The sequence below is a fragment of the Bubalus kerabau genome, chromosome 13 (genome assembly GCF_029407905.1).
Source record: "Bubalus kerabau isolate K-KA32 ecotype Philippines breed swamp buffalo chromosome 13, PCC_UOA_SB_1v2, whole genome shotgun sequence".
NCBI lineage: Eukaryota > Metazoa > Chordata > Mammalia > Artiodactyla > Bovidae > Bubalus > Bubalus kerabau.
This window is the reverse complement of record NC_073636.1, coordinates 59,543,481-59,570,099: the sequence shown is the minus strand read 5'-3', so window position 1 is coordinate 59,570,099 and position 26,619 is coordinate 59,543,481. Positions and strand designations below refer to the sequence as shown.

The window sequence follows — 26,619 nt, the reverse complement described above, 5'->3', positions numbered from 1 at the left end:
ATTGGCTTTTTTGAATATTCCTAATTTTACACACATCTTTATATCTAGGGTTGAGAGAAGACATTTTCAAAAATGTACAAACCAGTGAGGAAATGACAATTGATTATGACAGAATGGCCTATAAGTTTCTAGGAGGGAGGGATCCTGGTCCCTAGGAAACACTCAGAACCAGGGAGATGATCCCAATGAGGGGGGCAGGGAGCACCGGCCTTCGGGTGTCTCAGGCCCTTATTACTTGGTGCCCAGTATGTCATTCATTCATTCATTTGTTTGTTTGTTCATTCACACAAATTGTTACAGAGCATCTATGGGTTTGCAGATACTGGTTTGGGCACTGGAGCTTCAAGTGTGAATGAAGCATCGAGGGGCTTATCTTCCAGCAAGGGAGGCAGACGATAACCAAATGAGTAAACACCGATTACGTTGCATCTAGACGAGCATCAAGGAGGAACTAAGGGAGGAGAGGAGGACAGGAACAATGTGCTGGGGGCTCTGTGCTGTGGGTGCTAACCAAGGGCCTTCAGAGAAAGTGGTGCTTGTGTAAGAACCAAAGGAAGTGAGATGGTGGGCCAGGTAGGAGATTCCAGGATAAGGACAGGGTGGGATGGAGAGGAGGGTTAGAAGTCAGCAATAACCAGGACAGAAGTGGTGGTGGGCAGAAGGACGGGAATGAGGCGGCGATGCTGGGGTCGGTGGTTGGCAGTGAGGAGGGGAAAGGTCTGCACTGAGCTCCATCGCTGGGGGTGAGGGAGGTTAGGGAGGATGGAGCAGGAATGGGAGTCCTGGGCCCCTCTTCCTCACCTCAGGACCTAACCTGAGGGCTGAAAGAGAGCGAGAACACCAGCTATGAGGGTAGCAGGGCTGCTGAGGGCCTGGTGGTCATTCATATGCAAAGATCAAGGCCAAGAGACCCCTCAGAGGGGAACCGAGCAACCTCCTGGACCATTCGCACTGTGCCATCTGGAAGGCACAGACACAGTGGAAATCCAGGAAGGCCTCCATCACTGTGACCACGCCTGTAACCCCAGGCAGCAACTTCACAAGGCTTCTTCCCCTCCTTCCCTGTAGACAGGTGGAAGGGAGAGGGGAGAGACAGGAGCAACCTCAGCTGTGATGCTGTGTGAAGGAGCCTGAACAAGACAAAGGTCTGAGCACGTTCGCCTGGGCCAGGGGTGTGGCAAAGAAGCTGTGTGTTGAGAACTAACATTGCTGGCTGTTTGGTGCCCTGAGTAAAGAAGAATCTGAAGGTACGTGCAGGCTCACTGAGAAGAAACTGCCTTAATTGATTAGCAATGTCTAATCAATTATGAGTAGGGGCCTCAGTGCCAGTTTCCCCAACCCTGAAAACAAGGCAATGATATTTGGCTTAATGTTGAAGCCCAAGGCCCCACACGCCAAGGCCAAGAGCAGCTCCTGAAGCTAGCTGTGGGCATGTCAGTATGGGCTGGGCCCTGACTCTGCCCTCAGGGACCCCAGACACCTGGCTCCTCCAGGCTCCCCTGGAACACAGCTGCCCTGGGAGGAAGTGGTCAGAACTATTTCACTCTGACCTCTTCTTAACAGAAAGACAAGGAAAAGGAAGAAGAGATGCTCAAAAAGTGGACTCCCAGCTGGCCTGCCCTCCTGCCCTGCCCCACCCGCCCCCAGCAGAAGCGGGCAGGCAAGCAGGAGCTGCTTCATCCACCTCCGCAAGCCCCGCCTGAGCAGCTGCCTGGACTCAGCTCCCACCCCCACGGGTCATCTGGTGAAGATGGCTAATGACCAGGGGAGGGTCCAAATGGGGGTGGGAGAAGGAAGCGGAAGGGAAGTGAGGATCCCAGCTTCTCACCCCAAACCACACAGTCTGAAGAGCAGTTGAAGGCCTTTGGGGGGCAAGGCATGTCGGCAGAACATGTCCAGTCCCTCCAGCACACACAGGGCTCCCATGGGAGAGAGGCTTCTACTCGTGTGCCCCTGCGGCAGGATTCTTAGCCCATCACGGGAGGTGTGTGTGTGCTCAGGTGGTCGGTCATGTCTGACTCTTTGTGATCCCATGGACGCAGGCCCACCATGCTCCTCTGTCCATGGGAATTTTCCAGGCAAGAATACTGGAAGGGGTTGTCATTTCCTCCTCCAGGGGATCTTCCTGACCCAGGGATTGAACCCATGTCTCCTGCATTGGCAGGCAGATTCCTTACCACTGTACCATCTGGGAAGCCATTATGGGAGGAGGTAAAGCACTTTCAATGGGCATGTGCAGGCAAACACGCCCTCTGAGATTCTCGTTTTTTAAGACTGTGGTGGGGCCCAGGCTTTGGTATTTTTTTTTTTTAAATTAAACTTCCAGGCAGGATTTAAGTGAACTTCAAACAGGACCAGGAAGTAGAACTCTAGAGCAAGAAAGCAGATCCTAGCCAAGGTAGAAGAGCTGTCATGTGTGGTAGTGAGGGCCCCATCCTGGGGGTTATGTAAGTGGAGATGATGGCGGTTTGGTAAGGATGTGGTGGGGGAAGCTGGGTGTGCAATTCTAAGACTTTGAGGGCAGTCCCTCCCCTTTCATTGTGTTGGTTAGACCATACACCTGTACATGGGAGACATGGGAGATTTTGCAAGGCTGACATTTGCCAGCACTTCCTGCCTGCCTGACATGGAAAAGCCTCTAACAAGTCTCCCTATGCTGACCCTCCCCAAGTGCCCCACCCTGCTCCCCACCATTCTCAGAGCAGCCAGAATGAGCTGCTTATCAACCCCACCCCACATCACAGCTTGAAACCCTGCAAAGGCCTCCAAATTTGCTTTGGATGAAATTCAAACTCACGATGTGGCTCCCAAGAGGACACTTGACTCTGCTTACTCCCCAGCCGCACCCTCCCTGTCCCAGCCACGTGGCCTGCCCTCCACTGCCCGCCAAAGCTGTCATGAAAACTCCCTTCACTTGTGCGTCCCACTGTCTGGAGTGCTGGTCTCCAGCCCACCCAGCCTCACCTTGGGGGCACCAGCTTGCCCCTGAAGAAGTCTCCTCTGAACCATCCCCTAAAGGGTCCCTCGTCACCATCTCCTGGCTCCCAGGGCTGTGATCAGTATGCCTGTAAGTGACAGCCCCCTTTTGCCCACCTTGCATGAACTGTGGGCCATGGCTGGGCTTTCGCTGTTGAACCCCAACCCCCAAGAACCTGGCATAGAGCATGCTTAAAATACAAATGAAGAGATTTTGTTGCTTTTTTAATTTGGGGGATCAGATTTCACTTGAGCAGCCTAAAAAAGAGTGGATGCACCTGCCAGAAAAGAATTCTTACAAAATCTCTGCACACAAACTCTGGAACCACACAGACTCACTGGAGTCCATCTGGCAGGGCGCCCTGCTCTTAAAAAACATCACCAATCACAGTAACTGTATTTTTGCTTTTCCCTGAAAAGGAAAATGAACAGCAATTTCAAAATTCTGGAAATGACCTTCCAGGTAAGGCAGAAGAAGCTATTGACAATATATGTGGATCTGAGGGTGGGGGCTGCTCTGCCACGCCCCCTCACCCTTCTAAACACCCCCACGCTCCTTTCCACATTTCCTCCCACCAACCCCAGGCCTTTTCCAGCTCATGATGAATCCAGAGCTGGGAAGGCTCTACAAGAAAATCTTACCACCCATGTTCTGCTGCTGCTGCTAAGTCGCTTCAGTCGTGTCCGACTCTGTGTGACCCCATAGACTAGCAGCCCACGAGGCTCCCCCGTCCCTGGAATTCTCTAGGCAAGAACACTGGAGTGGGTTGCCATTTCCTTCTCCAATGCACAAACCCATGTTCAGCAAGTGTTAAAGTTTGCCATGAGTTTCAAATGCATTTCACTTGAAGAAATAAAATGAAAGATACAGCACCTTCCCTTCACTTTTTCTCCCTGCCTTCCTCAGGACAATGGGGTGAAGTCTTCCCTCTGTGTATGTTTTCATAGTTCTCCTTTATTTATTTGTAGCTCTTGTTTTGTTTGTTTAGAAATTTCACATGATTTGGCATCCTGTGATACTCATGTTCTGCTACTTGCATTTGAAATGAATTTATGAGACAATTTACACAATGAAGGTGGTGAGCTCTGGACAGGAAGGGATTCTGTGGGTGGTGCTTCCTGCTGCATGGGTTCCAGAACCATCTGTGGAGCACATGCATGGATGTTGAGCCACCCCCGGCTGAAGTCCTGCAGGGGGCTCCCTGTGGGCTCCTGGGGGTCCGTGGAGTAAATCCCCCACCCCGGTGTACCTGCGACGTTGGCCACCCGCAGGGCTTCCTGGTTCTTGGGCGTCTTGGAGCGATTCTGGCTGCGCTGCTTGCCCCCCGTGGAGCGGGTGCTGCGGAGGTGGACTTCGGTGGCCTTGAAGAAGGCCACCATGAAGGGCTGCTTGTTCTGGGGCCCCTGCCGCCCGATCAGGCCCGCCAACTTGGGGTTGATGCTCTGTCCTATATGGGAAGCAGTCAAATGCACAGAACAGGTGGTTAGTGGGAAGGGCTGAACAGATGTCACGTTAGCGAACCTCACAATGTCCATCCATGTACTTGCCACTCCTCCATCACCAGCATGGCCTCAGCTCTGACTCTACACCGGGTTGTCCTAGGAACTTGGAACACAGTGGGAACACACAGAGAGAACTCCCTGGCCTCTGGGCGTGCAAACTGGTGGGGAAGGCAGACAGGAATCATGCAGGGCAGGGAGCCTGTGGTGATGTGTGCGCAGAGACAAACGGAGCCGGGAGGGGTGTGACACAGTGTGACTCAGCGGCTCCTGACTGAAACCCCCACCTGACGCCCAAGGGAAGAGGGGAGGGGTAGGTGGGCAGGCAGTGGAACCTCTGAGTCCTAGTCTGACACCCCATCCCTCTTCACCTGGGCCCAGCCACATCTGGAATCAACTTCACCAGCAGGACAGACAGCCTTGGAGGCAGGACAGGCTCTGGCCCTAGGCCTACCTTCCTGGGTTCACATTCGGCATCTGCCATTCGACACACAGATGCTCCCAGCAGACCTCTGCACACTGGAAGTGCTCATTAGATTAGATGCTAGCTCAGGACAGTGGTCTAGGAGATCAGACAAGCGACATGAGGGCTGAGCCCAGGGGCCCTGTCTCCATCTGAGAGGTCTGGGGAATGCAACAGAGGCTGTGCACAAGCACTGCTCGGTGGCAAAGAATCTGAAGGAAGCCAGAACAAGAGGAAGAGGGATGCCAAGAGAATTGGCAACCCCGGATACTGGGTGAGAAGGCGGGTGAGGCAGTCAGGGTGTTCTGTGCTCTGAGGGTGGGTCCAGTGTGATGGGGGCTAAGAACAGGCTACCAGCTGCAGCAACAATGAAGACATTGGTCAATACATATTTAACTCATTATTGAGACGTATTAAAACGTGTTGTTACTCCAATGTTAACTGATCAGAGACATCTCAGTATTCACTTACATAACAAATTGCCAGTCACAAGTGTTAATTTCTGCAGAAGTTTCCCCCGGTCAATAACTACTACCATGCCCAGTGGTGATAAGTATTCCAAAGGAAGATAAAACAAGAAGACAAAACAGCTCAGAGAGGCTGAAAACTTGCCCAAGGACAATGAGCTTAGAAGTGAGGGAGCTGAATTTGAAACCAGGGCAGGCTGCTTAATCATGACAGATATGGTCCCTGCAAGTTTGGTGAAAGGGGTTGGAGGCCAGTGAAGGCACTGGGCCCAGTCACTCTGGAATCAACGTTCCTTGGTGCTCTCCAGACAGGCCAGATGTCCACAAACCCAGACGCCCAAGGACCAGCTCAGCATCAGGGGCATTTGCTTTAGCTGTATTACAGCAAATGTTCAAAACAGCCCCCCCACCCCCACTACTTCACCTTAGTCCCTCTTAACGCCAGCTTTCCTGCATTCTTTAGCAGGGTTTCCTCGAGTTCACGCATCTATAATTTGAATGATTCTATAAAAGAAACCATTAAAGTCGAGCCCCTAGGAACTGTGCACCACCCCCCTCCCCCCGGAAGGCTGTTAGGGCAAAATAAAAATGCCTCCCTGAAAACCTGATGCTGTTTCAGATCCACTAAATGCAGCCACTGTACCTCTGAGGGAGGGTGTCTGGCTCGCTTTGGCCACTGGCAGTACAGCCAGGTCCAGGGTCCCACAGCCTCAGCTGAGAAATGGGCAGACAGAGGGAAGACGGTCTCCAGGTGGCTGAAACCTACATCTGCTGGTGACCAGCCCATGAGGAAGCTGCATGCTGGGGCCTCTATTTCCTCATCTGTGAAACAGGGGCAATGCCAATTGTCTCATCCATGCCCTCTCTCCCCCACCCCATTTCTTGCTACTCAACTCAATTTTTATTTAGGCAGCTGTGCCTTAAACTCACTCCAGCCTGGCCATAGCGGGCGGGGCCTGTATTCTAATACTCAGCAACCAACCCCCCAACTATAGTGATTGATTCAAGTGAACCCATTGAGCCAATGAATGGAAGTTTCCAAGTGTAGGGTTCAGAGCAACCTTCTCTGTCCCTGGACAGCATTGAGGGAGGAAGGAGAGCCCAGAAACAGCCACCATCTGGCAACCATAGGTGGACTACATCACCAAATGGGGCTGGGCTGGTGGAAGGAAGAGCAGAGAGAACAACAGACACGTGATTTCTGGTGCTATCACTGAGCCACTGGATCAAACCAGTTTTAAAGCTGGCCGGATTCTTGCCCCAATCACCCAAATGAATAAACCTCTTTGTTTAGTCCGAGTTGCCATCTTAGGGTTTTTCTTAGCCCCTTTACTTAGAGGCTTGGGAACTAGAGAATGGGGTAGCAAGTTATCTTGGGCCTGGCGGACCACAGGCACTCAGAGGGTGGGTATGGACTATTCCCCTTCTGTCACCAAATATGAGAAAAGATTAAGGCTTGAAAGGTAGAAACTGTGTCACCACAAAAGACATTCAGCTTTAAAAGCAGGAGTATGGAAAACCACAGTGAAATGTCACTTTGCTCCCACTAAGATGGCTAAATAAAGGCAGACAAAAAACAAATACTGGTGAGGATGTGGAGAGAGTAGAATCTTCCTATGCTGCTGTTGGGGTTATAAAAATGTTGCAGGTATTTTTGAAAAACAGTTTGGCAGTTCCTCAAAAAGTTATACACAGAGTTCTCATACAACCCAGCAATTCCACCCCTAAGTATACACCCAAGAGAACTAAAGACATAGGTTCACAAGTGTTCACAGCAGCATTATTCATAACAGCCAGAATGTGGAAACAACCCAAATGTCCATTAGCTAATGAATGGATAAATAAAAGGTGGTGTATCCATACAAAGGAATATTATTCTCCATTAAAAAAAATGAAGTACGGATCCATGTTACAGCATGGATGACCTTTGAAAACGCTGTGCTACATGAAAGAAACCAGTCACTAAACATCACATACTATATGGTTTCATTCATATGAAACGTCCAGAATAGGTAAATCCATAGAAACAGAAAGTAAATTTATGGTTTCCAGGAGCCTGGGGAAGGAAGGGCATGCAGTGAGTGCTAATGGACAGGAAGTCACTTCTGGGGAAGACCACCAGACAGCAATGACTATACAAGAAGGTGAGTGTACTAAAAACCACTAGATGGTGAATTCCACGTTCTGTGAGTTATAAGTTAGTTTTTTAAAGTACAAAAAAGAAAAAAAAAGGACAAGGACTTCCCTGGTGGTCCAGTGGTAAAGAACCCGCCTGCCAATGCAGGGGAAACTGGTTTGATCCTTGGTCCGGGAATGTCTCACACCCCTCAGAGCAGCTAAGCCCATGTCACAACTACCGAAGCCACCTTGCTCTATAGCCCGTGCTCTGCAACAAGAAAAGCCACTGCAATGAGAAGCCCCGGCACCAAAACGAACAGTAGCCCCCACTTGCCACAACTCGAGAAAGCCTGCACGCAGCAGGTCAAAAATAAAGAATACATAAATTAATTCATTAATTTAAAAAAAAAAAACAGGGGTAGGAATGATCCATCCACTGAATGCTGGGAGACAGTTTTTGTTAATAAATAGTATAAGGATGCCTATCACAGTGCCTGACACTCATGGATTTAATGACCATTTATTAAATGAACAAATAAATGCCTTCCATGCCAACAGCGGATGGAGCACTCAGAGTCCATCCAACCCTCTACTTGGGCCCACAGAACAGATACCATGATGTCACTTTATAAAGAGAAGAAAGGTTACACTATGAAGGCCTTGCAACAGGTCAGTGGTGGAGTCAGGATTTGAACCCTGTTCTGTTGGAGCCAAAGGTCAAGTTCTCAGCTGTGACATCAGCATGTCAAATACAGAGCTGCAGATACCCCAGTCTCCCTCCCGGGCTGCCCTGTGTGCTAAAAAGACGTCAAGGTTCCCTAACACAGGGTGGAGGCTGACGTGAGCTTAGAGGCTCCCTTCACTCAGGGCCACACCTCAAAGAGCCACCCAGGGGTGGGGGAGGAGACAGCTCTCTCCCAGACTCGTCTTCTCCCTGGTGTTCCTTGAAACATCAACTATGTGACCCTGGTAATTGGGAAGAATGTGGAATGAAGGACTCCGAACTGGGTCTGTCCCCTGGCTTCCTCTTGGGGTTGTTGTTGTTCAGTCGCTAAGTCAATGTCTGACTCTTTGTGACCCCATGGTCTGCAGCATGCCAGACTCCCCTGTCCTTCACTATCTTTTGGAGTTTGATCTATCTATTGAGTCAGTGATGCTGCCTAACCATCTTATTCTCTGTCACACCCTTCTGGTTTTGCCTTCAATCTTTCCCAGCATCAGGGTCTTTTCCAATGAGTCAGCTCTTCACCTCAGGTAGCCAAAGTATTGGAGCTTCAGTATCTGGCCTTCCAATAAATATTCAGGGTTGATTTCCTTTAGGAGTGACTGTTTTGATCTCTTTCTTGTTTAAGCAACTCTCAAGAGTCTTCTCCAGCACTGTGGTTCAAAAGTACCAATTCTTCAGCACTCAGCCTTCTTTATGGTCCAACTCTCACACTGGGACATGATTACTAGAAAAACCGAACATTTGACTATATGGATCTTTGTCGTCAAAGTGGTGTCTCTGCTTCTTAATATGCTGTCTAGGTTTGTCATAGCTTTTCTTCCTGTTAGGGTGGGAGGTTATGAAAACACTACCTAGTGATATGCTGTCCTTGCTGTTTCACAAAAAAACTGGTTTGGGGGCAACGTACTGTGGACATCTTTCCTTGTAAATGAAATGCATGTTGACCTCATCTCTTGTGGCTGCTGAGGGGTCCTGCATCTGCAAATCCCTTTGCCTTGTCCTCTTCTGTCCCAGGTTTGAACAAACAACTTGCTTATTCATTTAGTGGTTCAATCAATGATTCATGGAGCCCCCACTGTGTGCCAGGTACTGTGCTGTGCTGATGCTGGGCATAGCACCAAGCAAGGTGGCAGCCCCCACGAGCTGAGCAGAGAGGGAAATGCGCTCAGGGACGAGCGGGGACTGGTCAGCGGTGAGTCACATGAGGTCTCAGTGGGGGCTTGGGATCATGTTCTAGGTGTGACAGCAGCCCCAGAGGATGTGGCAGGGCCAGAGTTCCGGGGCAAGAGGCCCACTGGGGCTGGTGTGTGGGGAGCAGATAGAGTGGGGAGAGGGGAAGCCAAGTGGGGGTCCAGAAACAAGCCCCCACCCACCATGCCCTCCCCTGGACCCCCATAGTGCTCAGGGAAGCCTCTCTGGGCCCTGAACACAGATTGTCCTCCTACAAATAATCAATAACTCAGGGCAGGGATGGTCCTCTGCACCCACTGTTCCCACACAGGCCAGAGCTCTCAGACAGGACCCAAAGCACGTTTCACCAAAACTCTGGCCCACAGGCAGGAGAGATCAGAGGCAGGACTGGTCACCAGCCCTCAGGCTGCCTGTCTGCAGGCAGCTAGATCCTGACCAGTAGGCCACCTGTGGTGGTGTCATACTTAAGCACGTCGTACTGAGCCCACCCAGCATTTACATGTTGAAACTTTTACCTTTTACTGCATTTTACAGTGTGTGAAAAAACCCTAGTCCAGTTAAAGGGATTTTCCAAAATTCATACCCCAAAGTTTGCTAAGTCTGTAATTCCGTAAATAGTTTGAGCCTTTCCTTCTAGTCTTTTCTCTTGTTACCCATGCACATATTTGATAAAGTTGGAATCATACTTTGGGGGAAAAAAAGCATGTTCACCAAGAAGGTGATCACAAATACAGCCGCCTCTCTATCCAGCACTGGGCATTTGGGCTGATGGTTCTCTGGGGCACTGTGGTGGGCATTGTAGGCTGTGTTAGCAGCATACTTGGCTGTTCCCAAAATGCATCCCCGACATGTTTGCAGACCTGGCCACGTGTCCCCTGGGAGGCAAAATGTCCCAGATTGAGAGCCAGCAGTCATGTATACCCTCCCAAAAGTAAGTCAGGCAACACAGACATGCCAGAGGGAAGTCACTGTGGTCAAATTTTTTGATGTGAAACCCAGAGACGATGTGATGCTTTGTTAAAGCAGGACAACTGGATGAGGGGGTACAGCAAGGAGTGCCAACCAGCCACCTAAACAATCCACTCATCTATTTACAAATATCCCTGGCGCCCACATGTCCCGAGCCCAGCACGGCTCTGTGCCCGGGGGTGGAGGGGTGTTCCGACAGGAACAAGACAGGTCTAGGCTCTCATGAGGCCGACAGAAGGAAGGGCTGCCAAGTGACAGGCAGAACATGATACGGTGTGATTCCACAAGGGAGCAAAGAAAGTTAAAGCATATACCAACATATGTGGATATGTACATACATAAAGTTTATTTTTGTTTTAATATCCCCACAAAGGGCAGAGAAAGGTTATATTGGGGGAGAGGACGCGTGGGTTGGCTGGGAGAGGAATTCCTTTTCATTTTATGATGTTACAATATATGGGCTTCACTTAGCACTTGCAAGTATTTGTTTTATTTGTCTCTAAATGTCCAGGGCAAACCACACTGAATAGAGAGCCAAGCCAAACGTATTAGGCAGAGGGATTGAGCTGGGTGACATTCATCTAGGCAAAAGAGACACGTCTGATTTTAACATAGGTCTGTATCTTTGGGAAAGATGAAAAGGATTTATATTCTAGACAAGTGTTAGTGCTCGTGCTCCATCACACAGGGGTGTCCAACTCTTTGGAACCCAGAGACTGTAGCCTGCCAGGCTCTTCTGCCCATGGGATTTTTCAGGCAAGAATACTGGACTGGGTTGCCACTTCCTCCTCCAGAGGATCTTCCCGACCCAGGGATCAAATCTATGTTTGCTGCATCGACAGGTGAATTCTTTACTACTGAGCCACCTAGTAAGCCCTAGATAAGAGTTAATAGGTTTAAAAAAAAAAAAATCCTGAAGATTTGCCCAAGGATGGGGGTTATCAGATTTTGCAAATAAAAGTACAAGATGCTCAGTTAAATTTGAATTTCAGATAAATGAATAATGTTTGCAATACATGGGACATACTTATATTATGCAGTGATTTGTTGTTTATCTGAAATTCACATTCAACCAGGCCATTCACATTGAACAACCATCTGTGTTTTATCCGCCAAGACATGCTCCTTTAGTCAAGATAGAAAGCCTTTCCCGGCATGTGATAGTGACTGACTCCGCCACAGACTATAACAACCACAGTGGGGAGGCCTCCCACCCACCCAACAGGTAGGTAACAACTCTGCCGATTGCTGATTTCTTCATCCTTAGAAGAATTCATGGCTTGCCTGTCTATGGGGTATTCTGTTTCTCCCTCTTGACTTTTCTTAAATTTTTGTTTTCAAATTAATGTATAGGCTCCAACATTTTGGCCACCTGATGTGAAGAGCCAACTCATTGGAAAAGACCCTGATGCTGGGAAAGGTTGAGGGCAGGAGGAGAAGGGGGCAACAGAGGGTGAGATAGTTGGATGGCATCACCGACTCAATGGACATGAGTTTGAGCAAATGCTGGGAGATGGTAAAGGACAGGGAAGGCTGATGTACTACAGTCCATGGGGTTGCAAAGAGTCGGACGTGACTGAGTGACTGAACAACAAAAATCGACCTTCTTTTGGTAAACAGATCTGTTTTAATGTGTGTATGGGTTCATCTCAGCATCACTTCTATCAGGATACAGGGCACTGCCCACACCCCAAAGAATCCCCTTGTGCTGCTTAATCTCAGGGCATCCAACCAGGGTTGAGCCTGCCCCGTCCAGGGGACAGTGGCAGTTCTTACAACTTGGGGCAAAGGATGCTGCTGGCATGGAGTGGGTGGAGGCCAGAGATGCTGCTAAACATCCGACAGCACAGAGGACAGCCCCACCCCAAAAAACACACAGAAAATGCCAACAGTGCCAAGGAGGAGAAAGCCTGCTTTCTTGTCACTCCCTTCCCTGACTCCCAGACTCTAGCAATGACTGACCTTTTTGCATCCTTACAGGTTTGCACTTTCTAGACATTTCATATACAGGCACACCTAGTTTTCTGTGTCAGCTTATTTCAACCCACGTGTCTCTGAGATGCTCTCATGGTGCCATGAGTTTCACGGTCCATAGTGTGGATGCATGAAGTCTGGTGATGCATCAGCAGCTGAAGGACACGTAGGCTGTTTCCAGCGTGGGCGAGCATAAGCGTCATGAGATGTTTCCGGACAGGTTTTGTGTGGACCTACATTTTCATTTCTGTGATGTGAAGCAGAGGTGCAATCCTTCGTGTTGCCCATTCCCCACACTCTTTGCACACTCTCAGAGTCCATCAGGGCTGGCATCATCCCGCCTGCCATCTGGAGAGGCCAGGGAGGCTACAGAGCGGCTCTGCTTCCCTGGCAGGGCTGGGTCCACTGCTAACACTAACCAGGGATGGCCAACTAAAGTCCATGGGCCAAATCCAGCCCTCTGCATCTTTTTGCAAATACAGTTTTGTTGGAACAAAGCCTTGCACATCCATGCACACATTTACCATCTGCTTTAGTGCATATATTTACTACCACTCTAATGACCAAGTTGAGGAACCTCACAGAGAGCGTCTGACCCACAAAACCAAAACATTTATCATCTGGCACTTTACAGAAAGAGTTTGCTGATCTCTGGACTAAATGACCCAGATCCATATAATTCTAGACTTGAAAAGAAAACCATAAAATGTCCCCATGAGATAAGATGCCTTTACTGTCTATTATCTGCCAAGGAAAGGGTTCCTGGAAGAGTGGGCTCTACCCATTGCTGGTTCACAGCAGATTATTGAGTATGTGCTTCATGCCAGGCACCGTGTGGAGCCCATTCTGTGTACAGCTCCTCAGGCAGGACTACTGACTACTGTGCTATGCGCTGTGCTCAGTCGCTCAGTTGTGTCCGACTCTTTTCAATCCCATGGACCGTAGCCTGCCAGGCTCCTCTGTCCATGGGGATTCTCCAGGCAAGAATACTGGAGTGGGTTGCCATACTAGGGGATCTTCCCAACCCAGGGATTGAACCTGGGTCTCCCGCATTGCAGGCTGATTCTTTACTGTCTGAGCCAACAGGGAAGCTCACTGACTACTAGCTATTCCATTTACAGATGGAGAAAGATGACTGGAGGCTACAGACTTGACCACTGAGCCTTCGCTGAGCGCAAGTGGCTGGAAAAGCAGAAAGGAGAGATTGCCCAGGCACGGACACAGACCACTTCTGGGGCCTCCAGGAGTTGGAGGGATCCATGGAGGCTCGAAGGGGAGATCCTTACAAGAGGTGGGCCAGGTGGGCAAGGGTGTGGATGTTGGACTCTGGGAAGTGATTTGAGGACCAGGGATGAGCCAGTGCATCAGGCCACGGCTGGCAGGTCCCAGTGGCCTGAGCAGAAATGGCATGCCGAGCCCAGAAGAGCCCAGGAGCAGACAAGAAGCACAAGATGGGCCTCCCAGGAGAGGAGGGAGCACAGCTCAACTGCAGAGAGTGGTGGCATTTTGGTTTTCTTGTGGCTTCTTTGTTTTCCAGGCCTATAGCTATTGGGTGCCCTTCAGAGTCCCAGAGCATTAAGAATGCTCCTCCTTCATTGTGCAAAACACATTAATTCCAGCCACTCCTCTTGACGGACCAAGGCCTAAGTGACCAGTGAGAACACAGTTAATGTTTGTGACATCTCCTTACCCCAATTTCCCAAGGCCACCCCAGCTGCCATTGCCCACCAGCCCTGGAAGGACCCACCCCAGCCTCCCAGTCATCAAGGCCTCTTCCTTGGTTCTCTCGCTCTGGCTTCTGAACAAACAGGATGTGAAGCAATCGCAAGGACAAAGGCACCTGGGAGCCAGCTGTGCCTCGGGTGGACTGCTCGCCAACCTCAGCTTGACGGGGCTTAGTCTCCTCGGCCTCCGTGGGCGATTGGCTCACTCCTGGGGCTGTCCCCAGCTGCTGCGGCTGGCGCCACACTTGCACAGCATATGCCCTCAATCAATCCTTTAAGTGCCTCGCAATCCCATTTGATCCCATCTGGGATGATCAAGAATAGGGATATGTACTCTTGCGGCCCTGGAGAGAAGCCCGAGGCCCTTTATGTACATAGAAGTCCAGCACGAGCCCGAGTCTGCCTCCAGAAGGCAGAGGTGGGTGGGTGGGTGAAGAAGGGGCCCTTCTGGTCTTGGAGCTCTGGGGCGGTCAGGAAGCTGGAGGTCCCCTACGAGAGAGTATGAGAGGGGAACTGAGACCCTCAGATTATATTCTTGGGTCAGGGATCCAGGGCTGAACAGTGCTGCCCTCCCGAGCTGTCAGTGATTTCTTAAGCAGACAAGGGAAAGAAGGAGGATCCTGTAAGTAAGGACAAGAGGTTGGAACAGATGTCTTGGGAACAAGAGTAGGTGCTTCTGTGTCTGCAAAGATGTAAAAGTCTCCAGCCCAAATCAGTATTCACTTCGCTGTTGCTTGGCGATGGGAGGCAGTATCAGGAATGCCATGTGCAGGAACCTCCCCGAGCTGTCCTCAGGATGGGAGAAGCCTTATCTTGTTCAAGCTGGAGCAGAGTCTGCAATAGCCCCCTGGCCCATCAGAGCTCTACACAGATGTTTGTTGAGTGAATAAATGTGCTTTCAACGTAGGCCAAAAGGCCCTTGATGGTAGGAAGCTGGTTCTGACCACCAGGTGCTGGGGCTCAGAGGGTTCATCATCACTCCCAGGCTGGCATGCAGGCCCAGGGCTGACTTGACCATCAGGCCCTGTGGTCAGGCCCATGGTATTTTTAGGGGCCCAGGAAAACATCCTAACGTCTCTTAAAATCATAACACAAAACATGGGGTTTTTAGGGCTGGACACAATGTTTTCATTTTTAATCCAGCTAGGATATATTCATCGTTATACCCAGATTGTTATAAACATAATTTTTAATATTTTTGCATGGAGGGAGGAGCCCTGGCCACTTCAGTGACGCTGGCTCCTCTAGTTAGTCCTGTGGGAAACCCACTGTCTTCTGGGTCCTTTTTCAAACTCTCTTCTCAGGAAAGGAGATTTGGAGAGAACAGCCAGGCAGAAACCAAGACGCTTTAGGGTCCTGGGTTCTGTCTGGATGGCCAGCTGTGCATCCAGCAGGAGCTTGTTAATGACACACTGCCCCCAGGTGTGGCTGCTGGTGACGTCATTCCGTGGACAGGGTGCTGGCCCAGGGCTCAGCATTTTACATGAATTCACTCTTTTCTTCCTCCTAGCCATAATCATGCCCAAGGAACAAGGGACATGGATGGCATCAGGAGGTTGGACTGAACTCCCAAAATCACATGAGGCCTCCCTGTGGAGCACCAGGCTCCTGGGCCCTGGAGTGAATGTAGGAGCCGCAGGCCTAAACCCGCTCTGTTCCTGCATGAGATCCCCTGGTCCAGGCAGGCTGTGAGGGTTCAGCTCTCAGCAGCACCTCCTGGATAGCCCCCTTGCCAGCTGGCAGGCCCTCCACTCTAGTGTCAGGGTCTCTTCTGCTCAGGGGGCCTCTTCTCCCCTCTCCCACCACCCCTGGGGGGTGGGGGACCTGCCCAGCCTTTGTGGCTGTGGTGGGGGAGGGGCTTCCTGTCCTCGTCTGTGCAAGGAGGGACAGTAGACACCAGCCCTCCTTCCTGCAGCATCCCATCCTCAGAGATGAGATGAGGCTCCCCACTTGGTTCCTGATGAGCCCCAGGTGCCCGAGGGGTTTATGGGCTTCTCCCACAGGGGCTTGCTGGCTGGCGGAGGCCCCAGCTGTGCACACTCTCCGACAGGAGGGCTGCAGCTGGAGGAAGAGGAAACAGATACACGCTTCCTGGGTGGTCTCAGGCGGCATTTGGAGACCCGGGCTCACCTCACCTCGCACCAAACATCAGGAAAGGAGGTCTGTAACCCCTGTACTTCACAAGGATGAAAGTGAGCTCACCGTAAGACGCTGCACGCCTAGCTCAGGGCCCCATCCCCTCTCCTCCCAGATGGGGCACTGGGAGTTGGGCACGGGTGCCACGCCCTGGAACTCATCCCCTCCAGGTGCTGTCCAAGGCAGCGACCCTCACTGAGTTCATGTTACAGCTAGTGGTCCCAGGGCAGGGACCAGGCTGTTTCCACAGGCCATGCAGGGCTGGCACACCTTATTTGCCCACTAATCTGCCCATCACGTGGACCCCAGCATTCATGGACTCCCCAGCAGGCCCCGCTGATCTTTCACCTGTGTAGGCATCCAACATGAAAAGGTTTGAACTCACGTTTAGATGTGGCCAGCCTAAACAGCGTACCCCAAAACACAGGGCATGACTTCACCAGAATCTTATCACTGGGCCAGATTCCAAGTTACTGAGGAGCTTGTGAGAAAAGGCAGATTCCTGGGCCCATCTTCGGGGACTCGCCATCAGAGGGTCTGGGGATGGAGCCTGGGAATCTGTATGTTCAATGTGCCTGCCACCCTGAGGATTCTGATATAGAAGGAACCCCGTGGAGGAAAAGTTTCCCAGCCAGGAGCCTGTGGTCTCAGAAATGCTGGGCTCTCTCGCTTCTTATCTCATCCTCCCTTCAAAGATCCAAAAACTCACATGCCCAGCTGCCCACTGAATATTCTGCCCCTCCCAGATGGTGTGGGTGGGTGGGCCTTCTCTGACTCTGGCAACCAGACCAAACTTGCTGCCTCAGTGTGCACAGCACCTGGACAAGTCAGGTCCCAGGGCGGCAGCATCCATGCCCGGCCCCAGGGCCCCATTAGGAGGGGAGGAGGTGAGGCACCAAGTCAGGGGCCCGGCATCGGACCCTTACCCTAACTCTAGACAGCATCTTGCGGCCACTAGGCTATACTCCTCCTGCATGGAGGCAGCTGATGGAATATAGAGACTCAACACCCCTCAGGGGCCTCAGTTCCCTCGCCTGTCCCATGGAGATGTTAATAATAGCATCCACCCAACTGGTAATGGAGAGGATTATAGGAGACAATGGCAGAAAGCACTTACTTTGTGCTTAGCAGCTACCACATGTTAAGCAATTAAGCTTTTCACTGGCATGAGCTCATCTAATCCTTCACAACCACCCTGAGAGGTGGAAGCTATTATTAACCCCATTTTCCAGATGAGGGACATTAAGTGACTCATCCTGTGTCATGTGGCTAGAAACAGCAGAGCTGGGACTCAAACCTGAGGAGTTAGCCAGCTCCTGAGCCCAGGCTCTAACCATCGGGCTATGACACCTCAATAAATGCCAAGCCTCAGCAAAAGGTGGGGGACAAAGACCCTGGGTGTGGGGGAGAAAGGGGTTGGCAGGCTTGACACTGGGTTGAGTGTCCCTTAAGAGAAAAGCCAAACCTAAGCCATCCTGAGCCAGAAGGGTAGGCAGGACAGAGGAGCACCAGACCCACTGAGGTCAAGTTAGCAGGTCAAACCCATATCCACAAGTTCAGGGAAAAGGTCACTCTGAAGAAAGCAATCAAGTCTCCCTCAGCCTCATTTGTGCCCCATACCCAATATGTTCCACAGGGACTTTTAAGAACAAAGAAGACCTGAATGAACCTATTGCCAAATAAGTTTGGAATTCATCTACGCTGTTGACCCTATCAGGAGATTCACAATGGGCATTGGCAAAATAAAGGCTCTGATAAGTCCTGCAGTGAAACCTGCTTAGTTCATCCAGCCTAGCCTTTCTTGCACGTAACTGGTCATGATTCCTCACAGAACACGGTTTGAGAAATTCTGGTAGTGGCAAACTCCTTCTATAAACAGCATTTCTGCAAATAGTATTTCCAGATTTCTGGGCCACAGCGTCACTCTGTTGTTACAGCACGAAAGCAGGCTCGGGTGATGGCATAAACCAGTTAGTATGACTGTGGAATACTAAAACTTTATTTATGGACACCAAAATGTAGATCTCATATACTTTTATGTCACAAAATAGTCTTTAAAAATTTTTTCTCAGCCATTTAAAAATTTGAAAACTATTCTTAGCTCACAGGCACCCCAAAACAGCTTGGAGGCTGAATTTGGTCCACCATGCATAGCTTGCCAATCAGCTATAGAACAACAGGAAACTACAGTACCTTCTAGGACCCCACTATAAAGTGTTAGGGGCACGGAAAGGGGAAGGAAAGTTTAGGGTGGGAGGGAAGCTCGGGAAAACCGTCAGTAGGAAGAAGACTAGACTGGAAAGAAGACAGGCGTGGCCCTAAACTCTGTGACCATTCCCATATAGCATGTGGCCATAGATAATTCTGGAGAAAAAATGATAAAATGTATCTATGCTGTCTAAATCTACTTGGCAAAACCCAGCATTAACCACAGTAAAAGAAAAAGTAAAAACTGGAACAATATTTACAGCTCAATCACAAAGGACCAAATGTCCCTAAAATGTAAAGCAGAAAAAGCCCAATACCCTCTGCAAGCAATGGGCAGAGGAGACAGACAAGGAGGAAATGGCAAATTTAGAGGAAGGGCTCAGCCTCACTCAGAGGAGAGAAAAGCAAAGCAAAACTATGAGATCCCATGTGTCATCTATCGGATTAGCCAAGACAGGTAGGTTTGAAAGCTGATGAAGAATACGCCTGCCACTGCGGAGGATGCATGTTTGATCCCTGGGTCAGAAAGATCCCCTGGAGGAGGAAACACCACACCAGTATTCTTGCCTGTAAAATTCCAAGGGCAGAGGAGCCTGACAGGCTACAGTCCATGGGGCCACACAGAGTTGGATACGACTGAACAACTGAGCATCTTCCTTCCAACAAAGAAGGGGCACCGGTGCCCTTGTACAAATGGAATGACCTCTCAGGAGGGCAAATTGACAATACTGATCAAAACTACAAACAGACAATGTCACTTTTAGGAACTGTTTCTAGAGTTACACTCACTCAAGGGTCCAAGGACATATGCACTGCAGCCCTGTTTGTAAGAGTGAAAGACGGGAAACTCTAGACATTCATCACAGGGGGACTGGATGAGTCACTTTTGGTGGTAGTAACAACTTCTAGGACATGTGTATTACGAGTCGAGTCCTCTTCTCAGCCCTCGCTACTCAAAGCACAGTCTGGGGACCAGCAGCTTCTGCATCACTTGGGGGGGGTGGTGTTTGGACCACAGCCTCCTTTTGCCCCAGACCTGCTGAATCAGGACCTGCATTTTCACAAGAAGCCCAAGGGATTCCTGTGTACCTCAGGACATGATTTTTATTTATTTATTTTTCTGGTATTTTCTTTTTTTTTAATATAAATTTATTTATTTTAATTGGAGGTTAATTACTTTACAATATTGTATTGGTTTTGCCATACATCAACATGAATCTGCCACAGGTGTACATGTGTTCCCCATCCTGAACCCCCTTCCCACCTCCCGCCCCGCACCATCCCTCTGGGTCATCCCAGTGCTCCAGCCCCAAGCATCCAGTATCATGCATCTAACCTGGACTGGCGATTCGTTTCATATATGATATTATACATGTTTCAATGCCATTCTCCCAAATCATCCCACCCTCTCCCTCTCCCACAGAGTCCAAAAGACTGTTCTATACATCTGTGTCTCTTCCTGTCTCACATACAAGGTTATCGTTACCATCTTTCTAAATTCCATATATAAGCGTTATTATACTGTATTGGTGTTTTTCTTTCTGGCTTACTTCACTCTGTATAATAGGCTCCAGTTTCATCCACCTCATTAGAACTGATTCAAATGTTTTCTTTTTAATGGCTGAGTAATACTCCATTGTGTATATGTACCACAGCTTTCTTATCCATTCATCTGCTGATGGACATCTAGGTTGCTTCCATGTCCTGGCTATTATAAACAGTGCTGCGATGAACACTGGGCTACACGTGTCTCTTTCAATTCTGGTTTCCTTGGTATGTATGCCCAGCAGTGGGATTTCTGGGTCATAAGGCAGTTCTATATCCAGATTTTTAAGGAATCTCCACACTGTTCTCCATAGTGGCTGTACTAGTTTGCATGGGACCTAATTAAAATTAAAAGCTTCTGCACAACAAAGGAAACTATAAGCAAGGTGAAAAGACAGGCTTCAGAATGGGAGAAAATAATAGCAAATGAAGCAACTGACAAACAACTAATCTCAAAAATATACAAGCAACTCCTGCAGCTCAATTCCAGAAAAATAAATGACCCAATCAAAAAATGGGCCAAAGAACTAAATAGACATTTCTCCAAAGAAGACATACAGATGGCTATCAAACACATGAAAAGATGCTCAACATCACTCATTATCAGAGAAATGCAAATCAAAACCACAATGAGGTACCATTTCACGCCAGTCAGAATGGCTGCGATCCAAAAGTCTACAAGCAGTAAATGCTGGAGAGGGTGTGGAGAAAAGGGAACCCTCTTACACTGTTGGTGGGAATGCAAACTAGTACAGGACATGATTTTTAAAAGTCTTCTGTATTAACTCACTCAACCTCAGAACAACCCAATGGCCCAGGCCCTCTCATTACCTGAGTGCTGGAAATGAGGAACGGAGGCTCTGGGACATGAGGGAAATTGTCCAGTCACACAGTGAGAGAGCAGTAGGGCTGCATTCACTCCACATGCACACAGACACACAAGAGCCTTTAAAGAACGAGAAGCACTTTAATGGCAGAAAAAGACCAGCCTCCGAGATACATTGTCAGGTGAAAAAAGCAAGGTGAAGGACACTGTGTAGACTATGCCAGTATTGTGGGGGGAGGAAAAAGCAGACTCTATACATTTAATAGCTTAGATGCCCAGAAGGCATCCTTGAAGTGAAAGTAGCTCAGTCGTGTCCAACTCCTTGCGACCCCATGGACTATACAGTCCCTGGAATTCTCCAGGCCAGAATACTGGAGTGGGTAGCCTTTCCTTTCTCCAGGGGATCTTCCCAACCCAGGGATCGAACCCAGGTCTCCCGCATTGCAGCTGAGTCACAAGGGAAGTACCCAATAACTCGGACATAGCTGCCTCTGGGGGGCGGAACGCAGCAGCTGGAGGAAGGATGTCAGAGGGAAACCATTCAGTGTTGCACACATCTGGAACTTAAATTTTGAGCCTAGAACATGTATTGTTAATACCTATACTAAAATATGGGCTTCCACTAGTGATGCTCGCACATACAACATCTGAGCCGTGCTGACGCAGGCCCCTCAAACTCAGGACACAGGACATCCTGGGGTGTCTTGGGCTTTGTAGGATGTTTCATGGTATCCCTGCCCTCTGGGGGGCAGAACGCAGCAGCTGGAGGAAGGATGTCAGAGGGATGTCAGTAAAGAATCCTCCTGCAATGCAAGAGACCCAGGTTCGATTCCTGGATTGGGAAGATCCCCTGGAGAAGGAAATGGCAACCCACTCCAGCATTCTTGCCTGGAGAATCCCATGGACAGAGGAGCCTGGTGGGCTACAGTCCATGGGGGTCATAAAAGAGTTGGACACAACTGAGTAACTAACACAACATAACACACTAAAATATAAATTTTTTAAAACTGGTATAAGAAAGATGTTGCACATCCTAAAACCACCCCCACTTCGTAAGAAATAGACTTTGTGGAAGGAAAAATTGGCACAGCCAGGCCCACCCTACTGCTCCACTTGCCTTCTTGTCTGCCCTTCTCAGAAAACACGGCCATGGCATGTGGGAGAGATGCTGGGGGAGGGCAAACAGTAGCTTCTCCAAGTATTCGGGAGTCGGCACTACATTCAGTCTCTTGGAAGGGGGTTCATGCCTCACACCTGTGCAATGTCCTTCACTGGGGTGATTTTGCCCTGCAGCGGACATCTGACAATGTCTAGAGACATTTTTGGTGTCACAAGTGGGAGAGGCTATTGGCTTCAAGTGGGGAGAGGCCAGGGATACCATGAAACATCCTACAAAGCCCAAGACACCCCAGGATGTCCTGTGTCCTGAGTTTGAGGGGCCTGCGTCAGCACGGCTCAGATGTTGCATGTGCGAGCATCACTAGGGGCTCAGCTGCAGTGCAGGTCAGATAGGGCAGGCCTGGGATGGGCCAGAGAGTCTGCATTTCTAACGGTGGGGCCACCTGTGCTGCTTTGGAACCACACTTGGAGCAATGAGGCCTTACCAACCCAGCTTTGGCCAACAGTATAAATGCCATATGAAAAAGGGGTAGAGACTGCTTTCATTTGGATTAGAATGCTCGATAGGAAGTGCTGATGGGGTAGGGAGCAGAGGAAACCTGGTCCTAATAGACATGAGTTGAGGTCCCCCCGGGGTCTACAGTTGCGGGCTGCATCAGCACGAGCTGGGGTGCTGGCCGGGGACTTACCGTCCAGAGTCTCCACCGACAACTGCAGGCCCAGGTTGTGCCGCGGGTTGACCACCCAGTGGTTGCTGGTGGCTGTGATATCAAAAACGAGCCAGCCCTCCTCTGAGGCCCAGAGGGTGCGGCTGTCGAGCAGGAACAGGTCGGACTCCCTGCAAGAGAGGAGAGAGACGCAGGCTCCAGGTCAGCAGGTTGTGGCTCGGTCACCCCGGTCAGCCAGTCAGCCACTGGTGCATGGGAGGACTGTGTGAGTGGGGGAGCTGGCAGGAGGTCCGCCAGCCCCTCCCCCAACAAAGTGCATTCATCAGACCAAGATCCAGCCATGGAGACCCCTGATGGGAGACAGAGTGCAGAACGGGGGTAAAGAGATACACACAGGAGACAAGGAGCTGCTACGAGACAGACGTGCCCTTCAGATTTGTTGGGGGTGACAAAGGATGCGATGGTTGGATGGCATCACTGACTCAATGCACGTGGGTTTGAGCAAGCTCCGGGAGATGGTGAAAGACAGGGAAGCCTGGTGTGCTGCAGTCCATGGGGTTGCAGAGAGTCAGACACGACTGAGTGAATGAACAACAACAATGTTGAGGGGATACTAGTGGGACAGAGCACAGGAAGGCAGGAATCCCACCATCTCCATGGCTAGAAGTCTCAGGGAACAGAAGTTCACCCTTGTTCACTTATACACCACTTGCCAGGCACTGTCCCAAGAGCTCTACACATGTTGTCTCATTCAGTTCTTACAACACTAAATTGTGGGGGTATTACCATCTCTGATGGATCCACGATAAAACCATGACTTGCCCAAGGTCACTTAGCCAGGAAGATGCTAGACTGGAGCTTCAGCCTGGCATCTGAGCACCAGTGCAGAGATGCTCCTTATTTCCACACTATATAATTTCTTCATGAGGCCACCAAGCATTAGGAAGTGGACCCCCAGCAAACATCATTATAAGGATGGAGGGTGAATGGATGAAGATGGATGGATGGATGGATGGAAGATGGATGGAAGGATGGATGGATGGAAAATGATAGATGAATGGAAGAAAGATGGATGGATGGATGAATGAATTTTTACACTCCTAGATAGTAGAATTCTAGTATATAAGATATCATAATGTCCCTTTTGCAACTTTTAATTATAAGAATTCAAAACAAAAATTTTGAGTCCTTTGATAGCCAGTTAATATATTTGAGCTCCTATACTGTACCAGGCAGTGGGTACAGTGATGAACAGCATCCAACCAGTTCCTGCTCCAAGGTATTGACAATCTTTTTCATGTTGGGGGGAATCTAATTTTCCTGGGAAATTACATGGCTCAGTCAGTAAAGAATCTGCCTGCAATGGAGGAGACCCAGGTTCAATCCCTGGGTCAGGAAGATTCCCCGGAGAATGAAATGGCAACCCACTCCAGTATTCTTGCCTGGGAAATGCCACGGACAGAGGAGCCTGGCAGGCTACCATCCATGGGGTCGCAAAGAGTCATACACGACTGAGCAACTAAACCACCACCACCATGCACGTGATTGAGATACGACTTCTGAGCTTACGGACAACAAGCGGAGCCACAATACAAGACGGTGACTTGTCTCTTAGCCAACCAAACCACAGTCTCTTGTGACTGTAGGACACTCACTGCCTCTGTAATACAGAGAGATCAGACTAGCAAGCAAGACTTTTTAGAGCCATAGAACATTTTGAGGATGCTGTTCAACTTTCACGGCCAAACCGAATTAAGATAAGGAGACAATCTTCCGTGACCCATTTACTTCTATTTTTTCTCGGGGCCCTTTCAGATGTAGCTTCAAAAAACTGACTTGCAGAAGGATGTTCACCCAGATCCCAAATGAGAATTTCCACTCTCTTCATCTCCAATTTGCCTTGATGGCTTTCCTAGCTATGGAGAGTTACCAAGACTGTCAACGAACCAGCTCGCTGCTCTCAACAATTAACAGATGAGAGAAGAAACACACTCCGAAACAATCCCCTCACTCGCTCAGGCTCCCAGGGCCCCAGCAGGAAACCGCCACACTGCAGCACAGAAGTCATCAACCTGGGTGGCGACTCTGCCAGAAAATTGTTATTTGCAGGAAAATGTGACCAGATATCCGGATAGGCCCTGATGGACAGTAAAACAATGAATAGTAACTCAGGGAACAGAATCAGGCCTTTGGAGAGAGAACGCTTTGCCAAACGATACTAAACATTCTCTTATTACAGCCGGGACATCGAGGGCCAGATGTTACAGGCGAGCGTTGACTCATTGTGAATCAACGTGCATGCGAGCGCAGTCTCCCTCCCCTGAGTCCTGGTTCGCAGTGTGTTCCAGCCTTGCTGAGAAGAGCCAAGCCTTAGTGGAAGGCATTGGAACAGGACAGCCCTGTAGAGGTGGGGGAGTGGGATGCTCACACAGGCTCCGCTTTGAGACGGAGGGCTCAGCCCCAGGTTGGCCCCATGAACGGGACAGGCGAGAAATTACTCAGCAGCTACATCCAGACAGATGGCTGGGAAAGTGCGAATTTCTCGACACCACCTGGAGCATCTCATTAGAAATCAATGGCTCTTACACCAGGAGGAATGAACAAGCCCTTTATGACATGTGTATTCACCACGAACACACCGACCTTCCTGACTCAGCCCAGGTGACAGCAGAAGCTGGACATGTCAGGGTGGGGACCCCGTGTGTGCCAAGTCACTTCAGTCATGTCCGACACTTTGCGACCCTGTAGATGGTAGCCCATCAGGCTCCTCTGTCCATGGAATTCTCCAAGCAAGAATACTGGAGTGGGTTGCCATGCCCTTCTCCAAGAGATCTTCCCTGCACAAGGGCTGAATCCATGTCCTTCACAGCTCCTCAACTGGCAGATTCTTTGCCGCTAATGTCACCTGGGCTTCAGGGAACCTAAATGCCCTCTCTCCCCTTTGCCACTGCTGACAATCTAGGTGCTTTCTGTGTACCAGCTCCCTGATCTCCAACAATCAGGTTACTGTTCCCATTTTATACGCAAGTAGAGTGAGGTTTCGGAGAAGGTAATGGTACCCCACTCCAGTACTCTTGCCTGGAAAATCCCATGGACAGAGGAGTCTGGTAGGCTGCGGTCCATGGGGTCACTAAGAGTCGGACATGACTAAACAACTTCCCTTTCACTTTTCACTTTCATGCATTGGAGCAGGAAATGGCAGCCCACTCCAGTGTTCTTGCCTGGAGAATCCCAGGGACAGGGGAGCCTGGTGGGCTTCCATCTATGGGGTCGCAGAGTCGGACACGACTGAAGCGACTTAGCAGCAGCAGCAGAGTGAGGTTTAGAGAGGGGAGGACAAAAGTCCACATTGATAAACCTTGAAAGTGAGAGAACCAGGACACAGTGCTGGAAGCGTGACCTGAGGACTTGGGCACTTGAGCCTCGTCACCTCCTTAACGCACCCTCTCACCAAGGGGCAAGAGATCAGGAGCGTGTTCAGTCCTGCATGATGCATGTTATTGTCGCAACATTGTGGGGAGCAGAGAAAATATTAAAGAAGGGGCGTGGGATCAAATCCAGGCAGCAGGGAAGGAAGGAAGCAAATAGGGCAAGCCAGCTGATTGCAGAGCCTCAGTTTCCTTCTCTGTAAAATGGCCAGAATGTCCTCTCCTGCAGCAGGTGAGGGAGCTGAGGGAAGACTACTCTAAGGATAAACTCCCAAGGCTCTTGGAGCATTTCTATAGTTACTCCAAGTCATGCCAGTGTTGGTGCACAGTCCCTGCTAGACAGCAAGAAATTCTAGGATGGGGACTTTATCCTGGTTCCAGTCCTTATGTGATTTCCTAAGATCCTCAGAACAATAGACCACATGTCCACTCAAACAACGTTCACCTTTGACACCAACATTCATCAAAGTGTATCAGGATGTTCACAGTCATGCATTGTCTGCAATCGTGACATCAACAATTCCTCCTCTCCCTCCCTATGCGCAGCACTCTCATAAATCAGGAAGTCTGCTCACACCTC

General features: G+C 49.8%; 1 protein-coding gene across 2 annotated transcripts in view; it reads right to left on the bottom strand.

Annotated features, from left to right (window-relative positions):
* The window catches only part of BMP7 (bone morphogenetic protein 7), an 84,575-nt gene that overhangs the window by 5,480 nt on the left and 52,476 nt on the right, over positions 1-26,619 (bottom strand). Inside the window, exons 3-5 of one of the 2 annotated variants that reach the window (XM_055544638.1) lie at positions 22,633-22,781; positions 4,227-4,424; positions 3,258-3,388 (exon numbers count right to left, since the gene is read on the bottom strand). In XM_055544638.1, the coding sequence (XP_055400613.1) occupies positions 3,345-3,388; positions 4,227-4,424; positions 22,633-22,781 (391 nt within the window). In that variant the 3' untranslated portion in view covers positions 3,258-3,344. Of the gene's footprint in view, positions 1-3,257; positions 3,389-4,226; positions 4,425-22,632; positions 22,782-26,619 lie in introns of those variants that run through there. The other variant, XM_055544637.1, reaches the window with a different exon arrangement.